The sequence below is a fragment of the Mizuhopecten yessoensis genome, unplaced genomic scaffold (genome assembly GCF_002113885.1).
Source record: "Mizuhopecten yessoensis strain PY_sf001 unplaced genomic scaffold, ASM211388v2 scaffold4631, whole genome shotgun sequence".
NCBI lineage: Eukaryota > Metazoa > Mollusca > Bivalvia > Pectinida > Pectinidae > Mizuhopecten > Mizuhopecten yessoensis.
Window position 1 is genome coordinate 961925 of NW_018405643.1, and position 26325 is coordinate 988249.

The 26325-nt window shown below is 36.7% G+C and overlaps 2 protein-coding genes across 3 annotated transcripts; both read right to left on the minus strand.

Moving 5' to 3' along the window:
* Window positions 1-4744: 4744 nt before the first annotated feature.
* LOC110449532 (protein quiver-like) lies at window positions 4745-11431 on the minus strand. The gene is made up of 3 exons (XM_021496467.1): window positions 11085-11431; window positions 10028-10156; window positions 4745-8179 (listed from the first exon to the last, which is right to left on the minus strand). Exons 1-3 carry the CDS (start codon window positions 11134-11136, stop codon window positions 7989-7991), a joined length of 372 nt encoding a protein of 123 aa, XP_021352142.1. The 5' UTR covers window positions 11137-11431; the 3' UTR covers window positions 4745-7988.
* A 4165-nt stretch (window positions 11432-15596) lies between these two features.
* LOC110449570 lies at window positions 15597-25283 on the minus strand. Of its 2 annotated transcripts, XR_002462860.1 has the most exons (4): window positions 25176-25283; window positions 18120-18248; window positions 17374-17414; window positions 15597-16187 (listed from the first exon to the last, which is right to left on the minus strand). XR_002462860.1 is itself a non-coding variant. In XM_021496520.1 (3 exons), the coding sequence occupies exons 1-3, from the start codon at window positions 25225-25227 to the stop codon at window positions 15997-15999; spliced, it is 372 nt and encodes a 123-aa protein (XP_021352195.1). In that variant the 5' UTR covers window positions 25228-25283; the 3' UTR covers window positions 15597-15996. The 2 variants fall into 2 exon arrangements, 1 of the variants encoding a protein (XP_021352195.1); XM_021496520.1 differs by lacking the exon at window positions 17374-17414.
* Between the last annotated feature and the right edge of the window lie 1042 nt (window positions 25284-26325).

A 26325-nucleotide genomic window follows, 5' to 3' on the forward strand; every position in this document is an offset into this window, starting at 1 on the left:
CAGAGCAGACAAGCTATTTGCACAATGACATAATGCATTGTGAATAGACACGACAGTGGATCGGTCATGAACTCACGAAACATCCGGAAAGGGGACACTAAAGGATACCCCAAAAGGTCTCCGAGAATGTTTATATATCTATTGATGAATACTCTTGAAAATGTATATAAAAAAATAATCTGTCATGTACAGTACGTTGCATTTTGAGATTTGAAAAACAAAAATTCCAGTTCGGTTATAAATCGTGGTTAACGATTCATGGATTTACATTCGTTAGATTAAGTTGGGTGGCTCACCGTGTTAAACTAGTCTTTCACCGAAACTATCAGGGTTCTATCCAGACCAAACAAGCGATAGGTTTATGACTTGTTTCATGATTCAAATCAATATTGCATCAATGTGCTTTTGTAATGGACGATAACAGTTTACTAATTGTGTTGAGGGAGAAAGTGAAAACAGTAATGTACCATTATATATGTCATACAGGTTCATGACACCAGTAAATATGTCATACAATGTCATGACACCAGCAAATATGTCATACAGGGTCATGACACCAGTAAATATGCCATACAGGTTCATGCCACCAGTAAATAAGTCAAATAGGTTCATGACACCAGTAACTATGCCATACAGGTTCATGCCACCAGTAAATAAGTCAAATAGGTTCATGACACCAGTAAATATGCCATACAGGATCATGCCACCAGTAAATACGTCACATAGGTTCATGCCACCAGTAAATACGCCACATAGGTTCATGACACCAGGAAATATGCCATACAGGTTCATGCAACCAGTAAATACGTCACATAGGTTCATGAAACCAGTAAATATGCCATACAGGATCATGCCACCAGTAAATACGTCACATAGGCTCATGACACCAGTAAATATGCCATACAGGATCATGCCACCAGTAAATACGTAACATAGGTTCATGACACCAGTAACTATGCCATACAGGTTCATGCCACCAGTAAATAGTCACATAGGTTCATGACACCAGGAAATATGCCATACAGGTTCATGACACCAGTAAATACGTCACATAGGTTCATGCCACCAGTAAATAAGTCAAATAGGTTCATGACACCAGTAACTATGCCATACAGGTTCATGCCACCAGTAACTACGTCACATAGGTTCATGACACAAGTAAATATGCCATACAGGTTCATGGCACCAGTAAATACGTCACATAGGTTCATGACACCTATAAATATGACATACAGATTCATGCCACCAGTAAATACGCCACATAGGTTCATGACACCAGGAAATATGTCATACAGGGTCATTACACCAGTATATCTGTCAAACAGGTTCATGATACCAGTAAATATGCCATACAGGTTCATGCCACCAGGAAATACGGCACATAGGTTCATGACACCAGGAAATATGCCATACAGGTTCATGCCACCAGGAAATACGGCACATAGGTTCATGACACCAGTAACTATGCCATACAGGTTCATGCCACCAGTAAATAAGTCAAATAGGTTCATGACACCAGTAAATATGCCATACAGGTTCATGCCTTTCTGTCAGAAAGACAAGTCACGTGACATAGCGTTGTCATAAAGACACGTAACACAAAACAGTGCTGTCAGAAATATGTCTCTACACCTGCGCTTAACGCATACTGAAGTAAAATGATTTAGCGTTTGCTGGACATAACATATGGCTGTCTTTGAAAGCTCATTTACAGATTAAAATACCGGTTGGTCTTTTGCAAGTCCTTCTCCTTTTTTTCATCAACGTTGTATTTAATGGTCTCCTCGTAAGTCTCTTTTAGCCGAAATTGGGGTTGGGATGCTATGCAGATATTCTTTCTATATCGTCAGTGTACCTACCCCATTTATGCTTTTAGCGCTCCGCAGAAGATATATAGATCAGTTACTGCTATTCATTGCCGAAATGTACATGAAAAAAAAATATCCATTCAATTCATATATTTACGTAACGGTGAACTACAGTAAAAAAGTTACAACACTTTTTTTGCAAATTTATGATTTTTGATATTAGTATCGGACAAGAAAACTATAAAAAAGGGAACAGCCAGAACTCCAGCCAACACACATACTTTGAAACGTTCAACTTCCACCGATCAGCTATTTTTGTTAAACCAAATATATATATATATATGGAATCTAATGATAACCAACACTTGATATTCCTTTCATTTTTGAAAGTTGATCTTATTTGATGTTTTTTTTTGCATTAAACACCGCATAATACATGTATATAAAGTTTATGTCCGCACTATCGGTCACCATAGTTGCAGTTATTATTGCAAATATATTACCGAAAATACGGAAAAATTCATCGTTGAGGATAGTCTCATTCGTTTGATATGCAGGAAGACTGCTGCACAAAGTAAGGATCGCAATACACGTATAAGACATGCTATTCGAAAATTATATCATTTTGTCATTCAAACAAAATGAAGATGTGTGTTTTGTAAGAAAAATACACAGCAGATTATGCACAAACACTCGTACACATTTCTTTATGCCTTTGAGAGGGGTGTCGGAAACCCCCAACACAGCATAAAGTGGGAGCAAATGTGTACTTTAGACATTTGTAACGAGCCCCTGTGCGTGAATCATGGCACATCGACTATATCTAAAAAGCCAACACGAACGTTGTGGGTTTCTCCTGTTGATAATAGGGTTTATTTACGGTCAGACACCGTGGTATGACCCTTGCTTACCAATGCTTTAGTTACCTTTTCTTTGGGCACGAACTTCAATAAGCTATTCCGTGGTTTGGGTTTCATGAAACAAATTTACAACACTATAACAATTAAACAATTTTATTTACAAAAATGTTTTGTCTCGTTACATTTTTTGAGGTATTTCCAAAAATGAAAAGCACATGTCTGCGCTATAAAAGAAATCACTTCCAAATCAAATTGATTAAAATGTCAGGTATCATATCTTTAATGGCTGAAGAAATATATACCAACATACAAGACACAGAAATAAACAAGTCTTCACCTAGGCACATGATACAGTTTTTATTTGCAAAAAAAAGAGAGGCCCAAATGAGGCGTAACATGTAACATTTGTAATTAACAAAGTGTAACATAAAATGTGATGGACAATCAAATCAATATCTACCCTGAATTGTCGTCCTTTGCACTCACTCACATGTAACAATCTGGAACCGTCGGCACTTTCCGTAAACGAGAAAGTGAGTGCAAGGAACGAAAACTCTGTGTTGTAGCAAAGGCGACTACTCCGATATAAAGGGGAGTATTACCCCCCTTTAATTATAATACGAGACTAGTCGTGGCAAGACATTTTCGCTGCTGAACACTAACTTACTGGTACTTTCGTTAATACATGCATAAACAAGTATTTGTAAAAGTGTCTCTGTGCTAAGAACCTCTAAAGCTATGTATGTCACAGTGGCGGATCCAGAGACCTTTCTGGGGAGGGGGGTTTCAATGTGGGGAAAAATTGAGANGGGGGGCGGGGGTTCCTGAAGCCCAAAAAAACCTTCTGGAAACGCCACTGCTGATGATACACTTCCATTTGGGTTTAGATCAATTATGTCTTTTGTTAAAAAAAATGTACAAATCACAGACTAATAACACAATGATGTTCTACTAAGTCATCAACCATTTTAGTTTGTTTATTTGAGACAAGTCAATAAAATTTACACAAAACTTATTACTATAATGGAAAAGCAATTTTATTAATAGAATAGAACATACTTTATGTTATCTGTATGTTTGTCAAAAATGAAGTGAAATCAATTATCAATTTCTGTTTCTGTACTATGACACCTAACAACAAGAGGCCGAAAGGGACTGTTTCTCTCACCTGTTTCTTTTGTTACATAAAACTGACATAAAGATAGCTTCAGACTAAATTTGGTAACTAGAACACAAGACATTTTAATATCTCTTAAACGGTTATTCAGATGCTGTTGTTTGTAATTTTAATTTCAAAGATTTTAACCCACGTTGATCTTTGACTCAAGCTAGCACTTAAAGTTGAACTTTCACCTCATTACTGTTATTAAGAAAAATATTCACACAGCTGGTCTACATAACACACCCAAGTATTAGGACTCTAGTCCAAACGATTCTTAGGATATTGTTGCTTGAACTTTTTAATGAAGAAACTTAATAGCATTCCATCCCAGGTATCTACTGGCCAAATATCATGACCCTGGGCCTTATTGAACTTGAGAAGATTGTTAAAGCTTTTAACCTATGTTGACCTTTGACCCCTGACTAGCACTTAAAGTTGACCTTTGACCTCATTACTGTAATAAAGAAACAGATTTGCACTGCTGGTCTACAAAACATACCCAAGTATTATGACTCTAGTCCTAATGGTCCTTTAAATATTGTTGTTTTAAGTTTTAAACATATTTGACCTCTGTGACCTTGAAAGTAGATCAAGGTCATTTTAATGAGGAAACTCTTTAGCACTCTTTCCAATCTACTTTCTGGTCAAATGTTGTGACCCTAGGTACTCCAGTTATTCAGAAGAAGTCGTTCCAAAGAAAACGTTGACGGACGCCGCAGTATGGCATAGGCACACATGTGTTTATGTATGATACAACATTAAGTATGGCATTACCTAAACTTGTCTGTACAACTCATATGGGATGAAACATGCTAGTGCTAACATGTCTTAAACAAAACTTACAAAAATATTATATAGCAGGAAGAGTTAACCTTCTTTAAATAATGTACAATATCTTACATCGTAAACACATTACATTTTATATAATAACATCTTGCATCAACAGGATTTTTAAATTATGTACAAAAATTGTTAAAATAATTTACAATAACAGGGGGAATGAGTGACCCCAGATCCATGTGGTCCGACATCTCACCTATAACAGGGGGAGTGAAGGACCCAGAACCCTGTGGTTCGACATCTCACCTATGACAGGGTGTGTGAGTGATCCCAGATCCCTTTGGTGTGACATCTCACATATAACAGGGGGAGTGAGGGACCCGAGGCCCTGTGGTCCGACATCTCACCTATAACAGGGGGATCGAGTAATCCCAGATCCCTGTGGTGTGACATCTCGTCTACACAAATCTCATCTATAACAGGGGGAATGAGGGACCCTAGATCCCTGTGGTGTGACATCTCACCTATAACAGTGGGAATGAGTTACCCTAGATCCCTGTGGTGGAACATCTCACCTATAACAGGGGGAGGGAAGGACCCAGAACCCTGTGGTCGGACATTTCGCCTATAACAGGGGGAGTGAGGGAACCAGAGATCCCTGTGGTGTGACATTTCACCTATAACAAGGGGAGGGAGGGACCCCAGATCCCTGTGGTCCAAAATCTCACCTATAACATGGGGAGTTAGGGACCCTAGATCCCGGTGGCGTGACATCTCACCTATAACCGGGGGAGTGAAGGACCCATATCCCTGTGGTGTGACATCTCACCTATAACAGTGGGAATGAGTTACCCTAGATCCCTGTGGTGGAACATCTCACCTATAACAGGGGGAGGGAAGGACCCAGAACCCTGTGGTCGGACATTTCGCCTATAACAGGGGGAGTGAGGGACCCTAGATTCTTGTGGTGTGACAATCTATAACAGGGGGAGTGAGGGACCCCAGATCCCTGTGGTGTGACATCTTACCTATACCAGGCGGAATGAGGGACCCAAGATCCCTGTGGTATGACATTTCACCTATAACAAGGGGAGGGAGGGACCCCAGATCCCTGTGTGTGGCATCTCACCTATAACCAGGGAAGTGAAGGACCCAGATCCCCGAGTTGTGACATCTCACCTATAATAGGGGGAATGAGTGATCCTAGATCGCTTTGGTGTGACATCTCACCTATAACATGGGGAATGAGTGATCCTAGATCGCTTTGGTGTGACATCTCAATTATAAAAGGGGGAGTGAAGGTCCCAGATCCCTGTGGTGTGACATCTCACCTATAACAGGGGGAGTGAGTGACCTCAGATCCCTGTGGTCCGACATCTCACCTATAACCAGGGAAGTGAAGGACCCAGATTCCTGTGGTCCAACATCTCACCTATAACATGGGGAGTGAGGGACCCAAGATCCCTGTGTGTGGCATCTCACCTATAACCAGGGAAGTGAAGGACCCAGATCCCCGAGTTGTGACATCTCACCTATAATAGGGGGAATGAGTGATCCTAGATCGCTTTGGTGTGACATCTCACCTATAACAGGGGGAGTGAAGGTCCCAGATCCCTGTGGTGTGACATCTCACCTATAACAGGGGGAGTGAGTGACCTCAGATCCCTGTGGTCCGACATCTCACCAATAACAGGGGGAGTGGAGGTCCCAGATCCCTGTCGTGCGACATCTATACACAATGTAATTAGTTAACAGGGACTACTCTCTACTACTAGATCAGTAGCATTTTGCTAATGAAACAATATTTTCATGTAATCAAAAATGGAATAAAAAGGAATGTTTTGTAGAAAGTGAAATACATTAAGAATTCTGTATTGAAAATTTTACCTTGTAAACATATCTATCAACCATGTTTTAAGTTTGTATAGTTAACCCAACGTAGAGAAATGACCACAAAAGTGAGTAGTAAAACTAGAAACTCTACACTTTCATATTCAAATACAAACAAATAACTTATGATACATTATACCTTACAGTTTCCTGCTAAGAAACTTGATGAGCATATTTAGGAATGATATTGTGGACTTGATTTACTGAAAGGGGGGAACATTGAAGATCATAATTTTTGGGAGTAAAAGTTTGCAAGGGAGAAAACTCTCACAAAAACGATATATGTCAAGTAAAAGGCAGCATCCCTGAAAGTCTTTGTTGCATTTAAAAAATATCACAAAATATCTTCTATATACATATACAAGTTTATCATACTACACTATGTGAAATATTTTCATTTCCTGAAATTTTGCTTAAAATCTAGATATATTTCAAGTTTTAAAATTCCACCCACTTAAACATGAGGAAGTGGAAAATACTGACTGAGCTTACTGCAGACATTCTTGTGAATTTGTATCTTAGTCTTTATATACATTTGCCAAGTGACGAGAATATTTGAAATTCTATCATTACATAAGTCATTTTTTGGTGGCTATGCATAGTTATAGAAAGTAAAACTGCACTGAGAATTGTGAAAATTGTCATTATCATTTTATCTAACAACAGGAAGTAGAGAAATCTACCAGAACACGAGTCAAAATCACAAGGAATGAAGGCAATACTAATGTAAGATTGATGTGTTCAAGGAACTTACAGACTTGTTTCTTAGTTAAATAGTCTTGTAATGATTGATCATAAAACAATTTGACAGTTTCATGAGCATTTCACTATCTTATAAATACATTTTTCAACCTCATAACTTTAAATGATATGTTATCTCCAAAACTAGTTTATACCAATATCACTTAACATCACAAACATTGAATTTTCAAAATTCAAGCTACATTATTCAACCATAAAAATGTTACTGATATGTAATCTTTTAAAAATAAATTCCAAAATTACTCAATATCACAAACATTCAATTTATGATTTTTTAAAGTCGATCATTCAAGCACATACATGTTAATGATATGTAATCTCCCAAAACAAGCATTCCTAAATTTTCAAATATCACAAACATTCAATTTATATGATTTGCTAAACTTCATTATTAAACAACATTAATGTGAGTGATATGTAATTAAAATACAAAGAGAATTTAAACCAAAATTACAAGGTGTTTTGAGCATGCAGGGCTAGAAATTCATTTTATAAAGTAATAGTCAGTCAGACTAGAAGTTTCTTACTAGTCTATATGCAAAATTCACCAACCCGATTTCATTTACCATGATGAAAAATATCAAGTTTTGATTAGTCAGCCAGACCTGTGGTTTTTAGAACCATTCGTCCAGTTGGAAATTCCGCTAGTCTCATACTTTGGGGCTACCTGTATGGCACAGAACTATGTAATATACCTCTGGTTGATTAATGTGCTGTGTTGGACAATCATAACAAATTGTACAGAACGGTGATGAAGGCAATGACTAAACTGACAGCAGACACTCGAACACTGTTGCTATGGTTACAGTAATCCTCGTTACAATAGCATTCTCGAACATTCATTCCAACATAATCTGATTGGGTACAATAAGTGTTTTTCTGTGTGTTACATCCCCTGTAAACCTCCACTCCGCCACCTGTAAGTAAACAGAAAAATAGAGAAAATTGTAAGTAAACAGAAAAATAGAGAAAATTGTAAACTTTCACTTCAATTAGGTAATATTATCACTAGTATACTATAAAGAGGCTCAAGGGGCTAGTATAGCTCACCTAGCTGTTACTCAATGGCACGTAATGATGTCTGACGTTCAAAGTGGTAAGGTCAAATTGATTTTAAAATACTTGCATTTGACAACCAGAAAGATAACGCTATGAACATTTATTATCATTACTCCACAAATGAAGAATCTTTCTTGAAAGATATAAACATATTTTACTCTGGATGTGGGAACTGTTAGTAGCACAAGGTCCTTTTTTATTTGAGATTATCATGACCATTGTGTTCCGTGTCAGTCCAAAGAATTTTCTTAACAATTTGTTTAAACACATTTGACCCCTGTGACCCTGACTGAGGGTCAAAGTAATTAATTTGAAGAAACTTGATAGACTTCATTCCGTTATTATTTTAAGAAATTGGCTTTAACATATCTGACTCCAGGCCTTTTGACCTTAAAAGCTAGTCAAAGTCACTTTCCTGAACAAATCTAATTGCCCATTACTCCAGCATACTGCCAAAAGCATACCGGTCCATCAAAATATAACCCTCGGTCTCTTGGCTATTCCTTCGCTTTAATATTCCTTGAAGCATGTAAACTAATCATACACAATGTATATCTGTAATATATTTATTTCTTCAAACATGAAATATTTGTAGTCAAAACCTGAAAACCTTTGATTTCATACTGATATGACACAAGTGGTCAACAGTCATGACAGATTAACCCTTTCACCCCTATATAAATTTAGTAGACTCAACCATGCATTTATCTGGATGAGTCCATTATGGTTAACTGTGTTGATAGGGTTAAGATCCTCTAGCTGTAAATAAAATATCAAAGTGTAACAGGTAGGATAAACTATAGACCAGCAGAACATTCAACCATGATGCTCTAAATTTTACATCTTCCTATAGCTATGTAATGATAAATCTGCTTCACGTTTCCCTCCTTTCTCCTTCAAACACAACAATCCTAGTTAAAACAAAGGTTAAGGTAAGGAGTCTCATTAACGAGTGCTTTGTACAAAGGTTGCCTTTAACAGGTACATTATGATAGTTTATTGATTTTTTTAAGAGTTTATATGTGAAATTTAAGCATAGGTAATCAAATGCAAGAAGCCCTGTGATCCTTGTACAATTTAAAACGATGAGAAGAAATTCTGATAAAAACTCATTCATTACAACTTATTCTAATTTGGCAATATATGTAATACGTTTCAGGAAAAGGCACTCATCCTCGGCACTTTTTCCTTTTAACAGGCACTAGCTATGCTAGTGTGCATGTTACCAATGGTTATATAAGGTAACAGGAAAGAAATAGTGTGCTTCCACCGGGGATCAAAACCTCAATCTCCAGGTTCTTAGTCGGACGCTCTACCACTGAGCTAAGGGGGAATTCCCTCTAGCTCCGAAGGCGACCTCAATCCTATGTACAATTAAAACCCGCCACACTACTCCCCCCTTTTTAAATGTGTTCGCCATCGAACACCACAACCCAGGTTCTAACTCCCTGTCACTACAGGGAGGGCCACGGACACCATTTGTAACAGGAAAGATAATAGTGTGCTTCCACCTGGGATTGAACCCTCGATCTCCAGGTTCTTAGTTGGACGCTTTACCACTGAGCTAAAGGGAAATTCCATCTAACTCGAAGCTAGAAGGCGACCTTAATCCTATGTACAATTAAAACCTGCCACAGTTATATTGACCCTTACTTACAAACTTTCTGATCTAGCCAGGACTATCACACACAGTGGTGCATCATTACCTTCACGTGTTCCTCTTCGCTTCACACAGCTACCTTGACAGTCATTTGCATCAGGATTTGTGTAGGCAAAATAGTCTCCACATTTTTCGTCAGGGTAGTTACAGCTGTAACACTTGATGCTTGCGGCACCTGTCAGGTAACATAACATGTGACATAAAACTGTACATCAACCATAAGACATATGCATCACAGGTGTACATGTGAGTCAACTGTACAAAACACCTAAGGGGAGATGAATCATCTTAACCTAATCTTCAAATTCCAAACTGTTTTCATTTCTGATACATGTACTGTACATACTGAAACTCTTAGTGATAAACACCTAGCTTACTGAAATAAATATATATTTCAAAATAATCCAGAGTTGAGATTATATAAGTCAGGGCTTTGGTAGATAGAAACCTGTTGATTCATTTTTGGTAAGAAAAGCATTTATGCACGCCATACACAGGGGTTCATTACAAATGTCTCATATAAACATACACCTTTGCTAGTGATAGACAAATGGGTCACAGCGCACCTAAACATATGTTTAGGCGTGATGTGAGCCATGTAATTATAGCATATCGACATTATATGTGAAAAAGGTCCTTTTGTTGAAAACATAAGTTAAATATGTGCTGTCACGTGCACCCATATCAGTGTTGCAACACACATTTGTAACACGGGACACGCAACTTCTATCAGTATTGATCTTGTTAGACTTTCAGTCGCTGGTACATTACGTCATATCGTAATAACGTACCCAGCGACTGAAAATGACAAATAATAAAAGTAGTTGTGTGCCCGTGTTTGTAACGAACCCCTGTGCACCACAGGTGTTGAAATTCTGACTGTAAATTGAGATAAATGTTATAAAAAAATATGGCATTACTATAAAAAAAACCCACAACATTACTGCTCTTTTATAGCACGGACTTAGATTCCGTGTTTATAGTAATGCCCTTATTTTGTATGATATATATCTCAATTTACAGTCAGATTTTCAACACCTGGACATACATGTACCTGTGATTTATTGATAATTATAGCTACAAATAATGTATTTTAAACTTACCAACAATGAAGAACAAACACAATAAAAGAAGTGAAGCGAGCCACCTCTCCATTCTCGTACAACACTCTCTACAGTCTACGTCGGTGTGGAAGGTAAGCAGTCGATCAGGAAATGAACAGGAAGTAAACAGTCACAGGTACGGTTACCCTAATGAGTGCCCAGGAAGGTATGGATGTCCAAAGAGAGTCCAAAGAGAGTCCAGGGAGGTACTCGCGCGCCAAGGAATTAGTTAAGATATTTCCCAACCTTCTTTATCTTCTGATTCATACAATATGTAACCTTACCTGTGTACATGCAAAATGTCAAGTCGATCGTACCAGTGCAAACAATTATGCATGCTTGTGCACTGTATGCAATGCAAGGGAAGTAACTCGCATAGAAATACCAGTAGAACTAGAAAACAAAATATCATTTTTGTTATATGTGACATTATTACATTGAAAACATGTTTTATCGTTTATTGCGAAATATTGCACTCACCATCACCGTCAAGAGCTTAAATAAAGTGTAATGAAAATGAACATAAAGGTGGTATAATCAATTTTATTTTATTTTCATATTATTCCCGACAAGTGGTTTGCCAGAAGTTCATTGCGTGTCCACCGATAAAAACCGATATTGACTTGGAGCGCGTGATTTTTTTTTGAAGGACAGGGTGTTTTTAAAAATTCAGTAGATTTTTTGTTTTCAGATTGCTTAATTATACATTACTGTTTTGAAAATAATAAAACAATTGTAGCCTTTAACTTCGGTCGATACCTCGCAGTTAATATTTCTTTTCTCGGTTCGATAAATCCAGGTATCGACCTCAGCCAATTAATTGATTGTCTGACCCACGTGAAATCTGTTAAAATAAAAATAAACTGTATTGATTAATGTGATGAAATATTAAAAAGGACACATTTTTCAGTGAGACGGTAAAGATACATAATTGTTAATGATATAATTTCATAATTATAGGACGGCCACTTATTGCAGGGAGAACAAAAGCATACTGTCCATAGTGAGATATATGTCACTGATAGCGGTATTTATTATTAGTATCAGATATTCGTTTCCAGGTACGGATCGAATTTCCTCTATCGGGCACCATGGACCAAAGCTCTGAACCCGTGATAATTCCAAACATATTCATCAAGTTGTTGCTCTATCCATATCTATCTATATATTTGATAAATATTGACACTTGTTACACTAATCAACGTGGACACGTATACGTATCTAAGGTATAGATAGTTAGAAAAATTCATTCGACCGAGTCCATCTCGAGAGGGTTTCTCTCAGACTACCGATAAACTCATAAAGGACATTTATATATATATATTATCTGTTTACAAACTTTGGTTTATTGCACTTGAAAAAATCTGTGGGATTCTTAAATACAACATAATGAATTGGAAAAAAACAAGCGCTTCTCAGTGTCATCATTTCGACTCCGACCGACACGCTATCCAAGTCTGTGATAATACCTACGTCAAAACATAACTACGAAACATCTTTAATAAGTTTTACTTTATACACAGACGATGTACGTATTAAACGTGTTACAAGCAATGTGATACATACATTGTTTGTGAGTTCAGTAAAACAGTGAAAGCATTTTTATATTGACAGGATACTAAAACCCGGGACTTATATTACATAAATGATTTTACTGAAACATTTCATATATAAGAAAATGAATATATTTTTTTAGGCCAAAGTCAAGGTCAATGCAACTATAAATAGGACAGGGAACCGAACTTACTTTGGATTTCTGTTTCTGCCCGATTAATATTTCTAATTAGAATAAATTTAGTCCATCCCGACATTCATTTACCTATTGAACAAGGTGGCCGCCGTTAACTGCCTTCTGATTGGTCGAAATAAGTTTTCTATCAAATTTAGAAATCAAGAGTTAAATGACACTACAAACTCTACTGAGATTTCAGATTTTCTGTAAGATAAGAAGGCTGCTTTAAAAATGCTTCCGTTGGTTTATTTTCCGCAATATTTACGATCGCACAGGTAGTTTTATTTGCTACCACTTTTATCTGCTTTGGGTGTTTTCGACACCTTAATAAATATAGGAGTGTTTGTGAATGAAAGGCTGTGTATTTTTCGATCAGTCACCATGGAAACCACACAGAGCCTTCTGATTTGTCGAAAATTAATATAGCGTGGCTTTGCTCAAATTTGATTTGTAGGCAAATTATGGTTTTGCAAACTAGTGACTTCCATTGGCACAATTTTGTTCACATTTGGTGCAGAGACGTTCAATGCTGCATCTTTATATGTCTCTGCTTGGTAGTGAATGCTACTATTTACTTTGTAGGTATATATAGCTTACGCGAATCATGGCACATCACTATATCTGGAAACCAAACGAATGTTGTGGGTTTTTATTGTTGATAATGGGGTTTATTTACCGTCAGACACGTGGCATGGCCCTTGCTGACCAATACTTTAGTTACCTTATCTTTAGAAAATATAAGTTTGGGTTACAGACCAAGTAAAATAAATAAATACATCACTAACGATTACAGCACTTTATTTGCACAAATATGCTTGTTGTAAAACATCTTAAAACAAAACTTACAATACTCTGGTACAGGAGAGGTTAACCTTCTTTCAATAATGTACAATATCTTACATCAGAAAACAAATACTATCTAGTCACATTACATTCTATATATAAAAAACATCTTGCATCAACAGGATTTTGACATTATGTAAAATATATAAAAACTGATATAATAATTTACAACCTATAACAGGGGGAATGAGATACCCCAGATCCCTGTGGTCCGACATCTCACCTATAACAGGGGGAGTGAGGGACTCAAGATCCCTGTGATGTGACATCTCACCTATAACGGGGAATGTGAGGGACCCCAATTCCCTGTGGTGTGAAAACCAATAACAGGGAGAGTGAGGGACCCCCTATCCCTGTGATGTGACAACCTATAACAGGGGGAGTGAGTGACCCCAGATCCCTGTGGTGTGACATCTCACCTATAACAGGGGGAGTGAGTGACCCAAGATCCCTGTGGTGGGACATCTCTCACCTATAGCAGGGGGAGTGAAGGTCCCAGATCTCTGTGGTCCGACATCTCACCTATAACAGGGGGAGTGCGGGACCCCAGATCCCTGTGGTGTGACATCTCCCCTATGACAGGGGGAATGAGTGACCCCAGATCCCTGTGGTTCGACATCTCACCTATAACATGGGGAGTGAGTGACCCAAGATCCCTGTGGTCCGACATCTCACCTATAACAGGGGGAGTGAGGGACCCCAGATCCCTGTGGTCCGACATCTCACCTATAACAGGGGGAGTGAGTGACCCCATAACCATGTGGTGTGACAACCTATAACAGTGTACTTAGTTAACAGGGACTACTCTCTTCTACTATTTAGTAGCATTTTGCTAATGGAACAACATTTTCATGTAACACAGTTTTACAAATAAAAAAAGGTATCAAAAATGGAATAAAAAGTATTTTTTTTTGTAGAAAGTGTTGAAGATTGTACCTTGAAATAATATCTATCAACCATGGTTATGCATAGTTAACCCAATATTGAGAAAAGACCACAAAAGTGAGTAGTAAAACAAAAATATCTACACTTTCATATTCAAATACAAACAAATAACTAATGATACATTATACCTTACAGTTCCCTACTAAGAAAATTGATGAGCATATTTAGGAATGATATTGTGGACTTGAGTAACTAAATGGTGGTACATTGAACATGGTAATTCTCGAAGTTTACAAGGGAGATAACTCTAACAAAAACTATATGTGTCAAGTATAAGGCAGTGTCCCTGAATGTCTTTGTTGCAATTAAAAGATATCACAACCATTGATCGCCAAATATCTTCTATGTACGTATACAAGTATATCATACTACACTGTAAGGAATCATTTCATTTTCTAGAATTTTTGCTTAAAATCTATCGTCTATACGCTTGAACATACTTTGTGTAAGTGGACACTGAGCTTACTGCAGACATTCTTGTGATTTTGTATCTTGGACTTTATATACATTTGCCAAGTGATGAAAACATTTGAAATACTTTGACTACATAGTAACTGTTGGTGGCTATTTGATTATAGACAGTAAAACTGCACTGAGAACTGAAAATAGTCATTATCAATAGTCAATAGTCTTACGATAGGAAGAAGAGAAATCTACCAGAACACAAGTCAAAATCACAAGGAATGAAGGCAATAACAACGTAAGATTGATGTGTTCAAGGAACTTACATATTTGTATATCAATTAAGTAGTCATGTAATGATTGACAATGCAATAATTTAATAGCATTATGAGCATTTCACTATTAACTTAAACAATGATTTATGCCAAAATTACGAAACATCACAAACATCGCATTTTTCAAGTTCAAACTATATTATGCAATCGTAAAATAAAATCCAAAATTTAACAAACATTCGATTAAATATTTTTTTAAACCACATTATTCAATCACATAAATATAATTGATATGTAATCTACAAAATAAAATATTCGTAAATTTCTTAATTTCACACAAATTCAATTTGTATTTTTCTTAAACTTCATTATTTAACGACATAAATGGGAAATGATATGTATTTAAATTACAAAGAAATTTCAAACCCGCATTACAAGAAGTTTCGAGCTTACAGGGCTAGAAATTTATTTTAAAAACCGCCAGTCCGTCGGGCTAGTCGTTTCCAATTTTACTAGTCTAAGAGCGAACTCCACTCACTCAATATTACTCAACATGATGAAATGTTAAGTTTTGCTATCAGTAAGCCAGGCGTTTTTGAAACCACTAGTCCTAATGGGAAATCTCGAAGCTCCTAGCCTCAGACTATGGGGCTACCTGTATGGCACAGAATTTATGTAATATACCTCTGGTTGCTTAACTTGCGGTGTTGGACCATCATAACAATTTGTACAGAACGGTGATGGAGGTAATGACTAAACTTACAGCAGACACTGTAACACTGTTGCTATGGTTACAGTAATTTCCGTTACAATAGCATTCTTTAACCTTCATTCCAACATAATCTGAAGTGATGCAAGAGGTGTGTCGGTTTGAATAACATCCCCTGTAAACTTCCACTCTGTTACCTATGAGTAAACAGAAAAATAGAGAAAATTGTAAAATTTCACTTCAATTAAGTAATAAACACTGGTGCAACATATCTTAATACTATCGAAGAAGACAGATAACTATACTATTAAAGAGGCCCAAGGGGCTAGTATAGCTCACATGTTACTCAATGACACGTAATGATGTCTGACGTTCAAAGTGGGTCAAGGTCAAATTGATTTTAAATACTTGACAACCAGAAAGCCAACACTATGGACACTAATTATCATATGAAGTTTTTTTCTTGGAAGACATAAACATATTTTACTCTGGCTGTGGGAACTGTTAGAAGCTCAAGGTCTTTTTTTTTATTGTAGATTAACATGATCATTGGGTTCCTTGTTAGTCCATAGAATTGTTTTACAATATTTAAAACACATTAGACCCCTGCGACCTAGACAGAGGATCAAAATTATTAACTTGATTAAACTTGATAGACTTCATTCCATTATATGTCATTTATTTTAACCCTTGGCCTCTTCGTTATTCGTAAGTACATGGTTTTAACATATCTAACTCCAGGCCTTTTGACCTTAACAGCGAGCCAATCTCATTTTACAGAACAAATCTGATAGCCAATTACTCCAGCATACTGTCAAAATAATACATCAAAATATCATAGCCCTCGGCCTCTTATCTATTCCTTCTCTTTAATATTCCTTGAAGCAGGTAAGCTAATCATACACAATGTTTATCTGTAATATATTTTTTCAAACATAAAATATCTGTAGTTAAGCTTTGAAATCCCTTGATTTCATGCTGATATGACACAAGTGGTCACCAGTCACGACAGATTAAAGGTCCTCTAGTTATAAACAAGACAGCTATTTTAGCTACATATCAAACAAAATGTAACAGGTAGGATAAGCTATGGATCAGAACAACATTCAACCATGACCCTCTAAATTTTTAACAACTTTCTATGAGTTTGTCAACATCTACGTATGTAATGTGCTACACTTTTCCCTCCTTTCCCCTTCAAAAACGAGCCTAGTCAAAACAAAGGTCACGGTAACGGGTCTCATTATAGTATTTCCCACAGAATCAAAAAGGGCATTGTGATTTTCATAGTAAATGACACTTTATAGCGCGACGAATGAATCAGAGGGGCAACTGTCCTGTAGCGACTCCTAAGTGTATATAATGCATTCCATTAATCCTTACTTTCATTGTCTACCTGATCTTTTTTCAATCTTTTTCCAGAACTGTAAAAAAGGTAGACCTGAATGCATCATTATATTCTAAAATTGCAATAAAAAATGATGAGAACAAATAGTTATTTTGAAAAGAAATATTGTCATTTTATTTTCTACACCAATGAAAAGATAATCACGCAAGATTCAGTTATTTTGTTATGGTTATGTGTGATACCAAGTTAAAGGTTCTTGAATCTGTATCCAACTTTCTGTTTTAGTTCTATCATCAGGAATGAACGTCCGCCTGAATTAAATGTTGCAAATTACTAGTCAGCTATTAGTCTCCAAAGTAATAAATCCAACTATGAATAAATATTACAGGCAGTTTTAATAGAAATAAATTAATAAACAGGCAACATCAAATGAATGACATTTCTCCCTTCTTATCACCGAGTATGTTGAGTACTTTGTACAAACGTTGATAAATTATTGTACTAAGAGGCTATATGTGAAAACTTAAGCATAAATGATCAGGAAGCCCTGTGGTCATTGTGCAATTTGAAATTCTGATCAAAACACATTATTCTCAACTTAATATAATGTGACAATGTACTAGTATGTTCCTGGAAAAGGCACTGACCTCGGCACTTTTTCCTTTTAAATTAACAGGCTCATGGCAAAAATCACAGGCAATGCTAATTTGCCAATGGTTATATTAACCCTTAAACGTTCTGTTATAGCCAGGACTATCACACACAGTGGTTGCATCATTACCTTCACGTGTTCCTCTTCGCGTCACGCAGGCACCTTTACAGTTTCTGGCATCAGAATTTGTGTAGGCAAACTGGTCTCCACATTTTTCGTCAGGGTAGTTACAGGTGAAACACTTGATGCTTGACACACCTGTCAGATAACACAACATATGAAATAAACCGCACACCCACCATAAGACATATGCATCACAGGTGTGAGTCAACTGTACAGAACACCTAAAGGGAGGTAAACAGACTCAACATAGCCTGATCTTATCTGATGGCTCCAACTTCCAAACTGTTTTTATTCCTGATACATGTACTGTATATATTATCACTCTAAGTGATTCACACCTACCTTATTCAAATACATAAATATTTCAAAATAATGCAGTGTTGAGATTTTATCATAATAATATTGCAAAACCACACCTACATCTTTATATATTATTACATGTATTTAGCAGCCAAGATATGTAAGAGATTTTCAAGCCTAAATCGGGTTGTGGAAATCTATCAAATAGGGCAGACAGCCTCTAACTAGAACTATAAACCAAAGGCCAACTAATACACCCGCCTCTATATAAACCAGGACTGTAGGCTAAAGGCTTACTAATGCAAAGAAATATATTCTCCCACCAGTAATGAGTTAATCAATATTTTATTCAAACAAAAATAAACAAGTATTTCGCATATAACTCCATCAAAAAGGGTCGAAATCCCAAATGAAAATGCCGGTTTGTTAAGGGGGAGTTCTCCGGACAAGTTACTGTAGACATCCACACAGACATCCAGACAAGGTGATTCAAGTATAGCCAAACTTAATGCTATCAAAAGCCAGATCATAGAAACCAATGCACCGAAAATATATACTATGGTAAAAGTATATACAAAGGACGAAGCAATGGAAATGACTCAGACTTACAAGCATCTCGACATTAACAGGAGCTCAGTGACAAAGTATCCAACTGAAAACTTGATAAGGATATAACTCATCTAGCTCGTAGAACAACCTATTTACTAATGGGTGCCGGCCTATGTGGGTTTAGTGGAGTTAATCCAGAAGTAAAACACATACACTCCATCCAGGATGCTCTATGGTCTGGAAACAACAACTCTTATCTAAAAAGGATAGGACTATCATGAACCTATATCACAAGAAGACCCTGAAATACATCCTTGGTCTACCATCAAGAGCAGCTGGTGCAGCGGTGTATATACTAGCTGGTCAGTTTCCGTTAGAGGAGTTCATCGACAAGCAAACTTTAAACCTCTTCGACGCGATTTAATTGAGAAGGATATTGCCCAACGGCAACTTTCTATCAAGACCGCATCATCAAACTCCTACGTCAGTACCAACTTCCTTCAGCTTTAGAGGTTATTGGGAATCCCTCCTCGAACAAGAACGGGAAAAACCAAGTTGGGAAAGCTGTAGATGTATACTGGAAGGAACACATCATGAAACTCCATAAAGGCAAGTCGTCATTAGAGTATCTCCACCACCACACCATGAGGATATCCCGTTTCTTTCACGTACTGGAATCTACGCCTACCGATACGCTGGGAGTACGAATAGCTTTAACCAAATGAAGAATAATGTCGGATGCTTATAGTTTCCAGTGTAACCGGGTTAAATTCAGGCAGGGCAAGTATCTTTTGTAAGGAAGCAGCAGAAGACCTCGAGCATTTTATTCTACAGTGTTCTACGCTGGAACCAGTTCGTCATCGGTATATTGAATCCATCAAACAGTGTATATAAACCAACTGTGACTTCATAGTGGCCTGCTTTTATGTGTGCAGTGAACTTTTCAGTCTTAAAGTAGTGCTTATTCGTTCCTACACGTGTGAAGCCTTCGCTGCGTAGGTTTAGCATTAACACTTAACAAAATATTGGAACCAGTTTTACATATATCCAGACTACACGCATTCCCATTGATGTAGTGTACATTTTACCAATTGTATTATTAACAATTTATCTCTATACAATATATATAGGGACTTGTATACCAATTTGGTTTAATCCCCATTTACCTGTGTATATTACCCTGCTTCACCTCTTTAGTAGTTATCGCATGTGTATATAGTCTAGTTTCATTTACATTATGCCAGCTACTGGGCATTATCTACTTTAATAGGTCCTTTCGCCAACAGCACACAGACGGGAGAATACACTTGAACATATTCTAACATTTTGAAAGACTGTGCCACTAGCTAAGACAAAGACTGTCGCCCAACCACAGGTTTGCTACGAAGCTGCCAAAGACAATACCGTACTTTGTCCTAAATCAGATAAACAGATCAGAGACAATAAATACCGGGACAACAGAAAGGCAAAACCACTTGTTAAATGTTGATGTAGGTAAAAACAGACTATTATGTGCAAACCGTAGAACTGTCGAAAGGTAAACTACTAAACACTATCGTGTATTCCGAGGAGCAACTTTCATATATGAAAGCAAATTGTGTAGGTGAGGGAGGGAGTGTAATCGGCATAGACCGAACCTTTAACTAGGGTAAATGTTTCGTTTCACCGATGTCGTACACAAATCAAGGTGTGGCTCAGAGGGAAACGGGAGATCACCCGATCATGGTAGGTCCTACTATCCTACATTTGGATTGGGAATAGCCTACCTACAGTTACTTTTTTGTTTTGGTCACGTCAGGGCAAAACTGAGAACAGACAATGTTTTAATTGGCATAGACGAGGAAAAGGAAATGACTATGACAATTTCAAAAGCTCCACATTTATGCTCTGTGCCAAGCACCTACAAGAAAATGTTGGTAGGGTTTTTAGGAAAGTCGGGAACTCCACTAAAGAAAAGGGTAGCGATAAACAGATTAATTGTCGGGGGAAATGGGGTAGTGTATAGCAGAGTCTCACTTTAGTATGCCATTAGAGTTGAAGATCTATCTTTACATTTCGACAAAGGATGAGTGTCTATAGGGCCCTTTTTGGGCCCGGTACATCCGGATTTTCACCTCCTTATTTAAATTAAAGACGATTTATTGTATCACATGCGCAAAACTAAGAAAAACGTTAGACCGAAAGTGTATTTTTGGGGTACCAAGAGGGGTAGAGTCAATCACAAATATAACTTGTTGTATTCAAATGAGCTAAAACAACCAAAATAATACCATTTCTGTTTTGGAAATAGGTGTTAATTAAACAGGCATATATAAAAGAATGAAAAATGGCAGAAATTCAATCGTCACTTAAAGATTGTTTATAAAAAAGGAAGATTAAGTCAGGGGGTTGTAGTATGTAATTTTCAAATGGAAATTGTTTTATTCTCTCAATAATGTCCTTTCTAATTTATATTTTGAGTTAAAATTTATATCTTCACTAATTTGAGTATGCTTAAATTAAATACAATGCATATATACTGAGTTATGGCTTCTGGACAAATCTCAAACTTTACAATTTCAAATAGCTCTCAATCTTGAGTGCAGGACACATTTCATATACTATAAGTATAAGAATTAATAGATATTTATTACATTTTATATATATTATATAAAATTTGTTAAAGACCTGTAGCTTAAGTAAGTTCCAGGTCCTATTTTTTTTTAATTTTTTTTTATCAAACTTAATTAACAAATAAAAAATGGCATTTGCCATCTCAAGTACTGTTAAACGCTTAATTTGATGTATTAAGTTTGATTTGCTGGTGATTTTAAGTCTCCTAGCCTCAAGGAAAGTATATGTTTTGATTTAAAGTTAACCCATTTCCTATTTTAATCAGTTGTTCTGCCTATTTCTAGTAATAAGGGTTGATTGTTCATACAAGGTATTTTGGGATAAGCATGCAACTTTGCATAGATATTAGTTATATGATGATATCCGATTTGTGAAAGTTTCATACATATCCCACAATCGTTTTTTTTCTTTTTTTTTTTTTTTTTTTTTTTTTTTTTTTTACCTAAAAACACCTTTTCTTGTGTTTTGGAATACAAGGACTATAAAGACAATCTATTTGCCTAACACCATAATATATTTTCTTACAATACTAGTCTATACGACCAAGTCTCTCTGGGCGTGTTCAAAGCATGAAATCTCTGGGTTTTGGTCAGCCTAGCATGTCATACGCACCTGACAACTATAAACACTATACGTAACCATTTTAATCTACATACCTTCATATAGATTGGTATTGTAAGGAAATATTTGGTGTTGCGCAAGGTCCGGGAGTATTTATGTACTCTGTACAATTATTTTAACACAAAGTACTTATTGTTTGAGCGGATATTATGAGAGGCCGTGTGTGATAAGGTTTATTACTGTTACATGAAAGGAGTGTCTCCGGACCTCTACCGACTAATCACCGGACATCTACTGAGCAGTAACTATAATATTTTGAAGGTTATATGTACAGGTCGGATTGGACCTTTTTTCTTCCTCAGTTCATCACCGTCTTCGCTGGCAGACGGTCACCTCTGTCTGGACAGGTCCAACCCTTTTTAGAGACATTGTCATCAGATATAACGGGAAATCCATGTATTTGGCTATTAATAGTAGAATTAGTCAATTTCTTACAAATTGTCTCAATAGTTGTATGTTCCTTATATTTTTGCTGGCCTGCATATCAGAGCAGAATTTATGTGGCCTAGGATAGGCCCTTGTGAGTAGTGGGATACTTTTATAGTATGTATAACTTGGAGAGGTTGTGAACAATTTGCCAATTACATGTATTATTGTGTGGTGCAAGGAACTGTGCTGATGCCTTGTTTGTACTGTACTATTATACTGATATTTACCTTGGCAATTAACTTGTCTATTTCAAAAATCATATTTGTACCTGTCTATTGGGCTCTTAGTGGATATTTAGAGTTTTCGCATAGTCAGATTAGACTTTTGACAAGTGATTTCTGACCATTGTTATCAGATCTGACATAGAGAATATACATGTATAACATATCCGACCGTAATAATCCAGGATCTACGGAGCACACTACATTGGTGAAACAAGAACCCCTATACTGTTTCGATGGCGGCCGGTGGGACGTGGGCACCGGACTCTCGTTACATTGGTGTCAGCAGTGGGTTTCTTTCTGGATACTGGATACTTCCTTGACAACTTTGGATTGACCTCCAGTAAAGCTTGAAAAGGCCGTTATAGAAAACCAGAGGAAGAAACAAATGGCATCCACCTCAAATGAACACTTAGCCTGAGGACAGTGGTGGACTCCCTAAGTCCAAGGTAAAAAGACGACTCAGCCAGTCACATTGTACACCTTGCACCTGCTCATACATTTACAAGTACGCCCGATTAACATATACATTGATTGACTATTATCGTATACCTCAGTGTACAAAAACAGCATTCTTTATTATCATCTATATACCAGTGTTCTCCCCAGACTGTTTTAGCGTAACGGAACCGCTACGCATAGAATTTGAGCCGCTACGGATCACCATGTTACCGTTAGACCACAATTACCAGTAACAATTCGTCTAATTATAATTAGTGATGTTTGTTCATTATCAAGGCTTCAATCTACGTTTTGATTTTCATAGATGACCGATAATTACAACAAAATAAGAATATACAAACACAGAAGTACATCTTTATGTAAAAAACATGCCAAACGTCTGCTGCATTGTTTTTGGCCATCACATTTTAATGCTTGACATAAGTAAGCTATATGAGAAGCTTTTATCAACAAATGACTGTCAATAAAACTTTTAGAGAACTTGAAATATATTTTGCTACATTAAGATAGATCGTAAGTGAGCAGACTGCACGTGGCGGCCATGTTGTTTTGATAACCTGAATAATATTACGTAATCTGTGATGCAATGGACTTTGAACCATGGATGTGGAGCGTTAATCACGTTGGCGCCAAAATTATAAACAGCACCCGGTTTTCCCGATTTGAAAAGTAACAGTGAAATATAATTCAAAGGATAATTACAATAATTTAATTTGATAATTGTATCACTACTTAAGTTTATATTTGAGAACAGCATTGTTCTGATAAAATTGAGATTTATTAATAATTTGCCAAAATAAATATAATGGTTGGAATATCATTATAATTTATATATTCTTAGTCATATATTTATTTATTTCTATGATGATATATATTTTGGAAGAATAATGCTAAAAGTATCCTTTCTCTTGAGTCAGACTATTTTACTTGTAGTTATTGAAAAAAATGAAGGGCAAGACAAAGTAATAAAATATAATGCAATATAAAGACTATTAAGCAATGCTATTTATTTAAAATCAATTACATCAATAATTACTCATGTTTTGAGTTTTCTTTCTAAATGATAGATAGATGGGTTACGACGCGGTGCGATGGAAGGGTTAAAAAATAGATACCATAGCGCATCAAAAGATTCCTGGGGAGAACACTGTACTTAGTTGGTATATCAGTTGTATTGGGTGTACTTTTTGTATCGGTTAGTATTGGTTTGTATTGGGTAAATCGGCACGTGTATTCGGTAGTATTGGGTTGTACATGTATTTGGTAAATCGACGTTTGTATTGCATAGTATGGGGTTGTATTGGGTAAATCGTAGGCCTAATCTCAACTACGAAAAACATATTGTGTGAATACAACAGTGACCAACGTCACTGGCTCTCCTACCATAGGAGGGAGATACCTATGAGAAGTGGACTGCTGATTGTGATATGGGTCACAGCACACCTAAACATACGTCTAGGCGTGGTGTGACACATGTAAGTACAGCATATCGACATTACATGTGGGAAATGTCCTTTTGTTCAAAACATATGTTAAGATGTGCTGTGACCCTGCAGTGTTGCAACAGACATTTGTAGCGAACTCTGCGCACAACATGGACACGACACTTTCGATATACATGCACAGTAGCTGCGATAACGTAGCTTTCGGACGACGAGAGTTTTTTTTTATATATATATTGTGTCGTCTGGCCGGGGCAGAGGAGACCGGGTATTAATATTAGTACTACACGCACAGGTACTAGCCTCGTCTGTCAATACACCTACTGTGACAGACGACGTTAGTACCTGTGATGCATGTACCTGTGATTAATTGCTAATTATAGCTACAACGTATTTATTCTGGTGACACTATATTCAAAACTTACCAACAATGAAGAACAAACACAATAAAAGAAGTGAAGCGAGCCACCTCTCCATTCTCGTACACCACTCTCTACGTCGGTGGGTAAGGTAAACAGTCTATCACGCAGGAAATGAACAGGAAGTCTTGTACAGTTACCCTAATGAGTGCTCAGGAAGGAATAAGTGTCCAGAGAGAGTCCACGGAGATTTCCACGCCCCCAGGAGTTCTTTATTTATTTTCCCATTTTTCATCTGATTCATACAATATGTACCTTTACACAACAACATGTAAAATTTGAAATCGATCGTACTAGTAGTGCAGAGTACGGAAATATGCAGGCTTGTGCACTTTATGCAATGCAAGGGAAGTAACTCGTGTAGAAATACCAGTAGAACTTGAAGCAAGAAGCTGACAGTTTTTCACATAATGTTACATTGTTTTGTTCATCTCACCGTCACGAGCTGAAAAATGTGTAATGAACATGGACAAATTATCATAAAATGGTCGAAAGTGGTATTTTCTTTTGCTTAAAAAAGTAAAGAAGAAAATAAAAATAATTACGAAACTTCGTATTCCAAAATATGTATAAGGTATACATGTCTATAATATAACTACATTTATGAATGGTTTCTATGTCTAAGGCGCAAACAAACATTCCCGTGATTATGGGAAATTAATCAATTGGATTGTCTGACCATTGATTATGCGTGTGATGCAATATTAAAAAATGAAAACGTTAAACACAAGTTGAATCGATTCAAATGTTATAAAAAAATATCGGACTTTAAAGAATATCGCTTTGTTGATATGAAACAAACTAGGAAATTCGTGGAATTCATATACATATGTATACATATATGGGGCAAAGAAGTAATTCCAACAGTGTGGACAAGTTTAGGTTGTCAAAATTTCGGAGCGATCCGCTCCTTTTTCAAGACACAGTGAAACAGAACAGTTACATGTACATATACATCATATTACAAGAAGATAGAAAAATTGATATACTATAATTGAAAATATAGCTATTATATAAAACCAATATGTCTATGTATATATATATATAGAAAGAAGCCATAGAAGGCAGAAAGGCCTAGCGGACGATCTGAAAAAATTATGTTTTTATTCTCTCTCTCTCTCTCTCTCTCTCTCTCTCTCTCTCTCTCTCTCTCTCT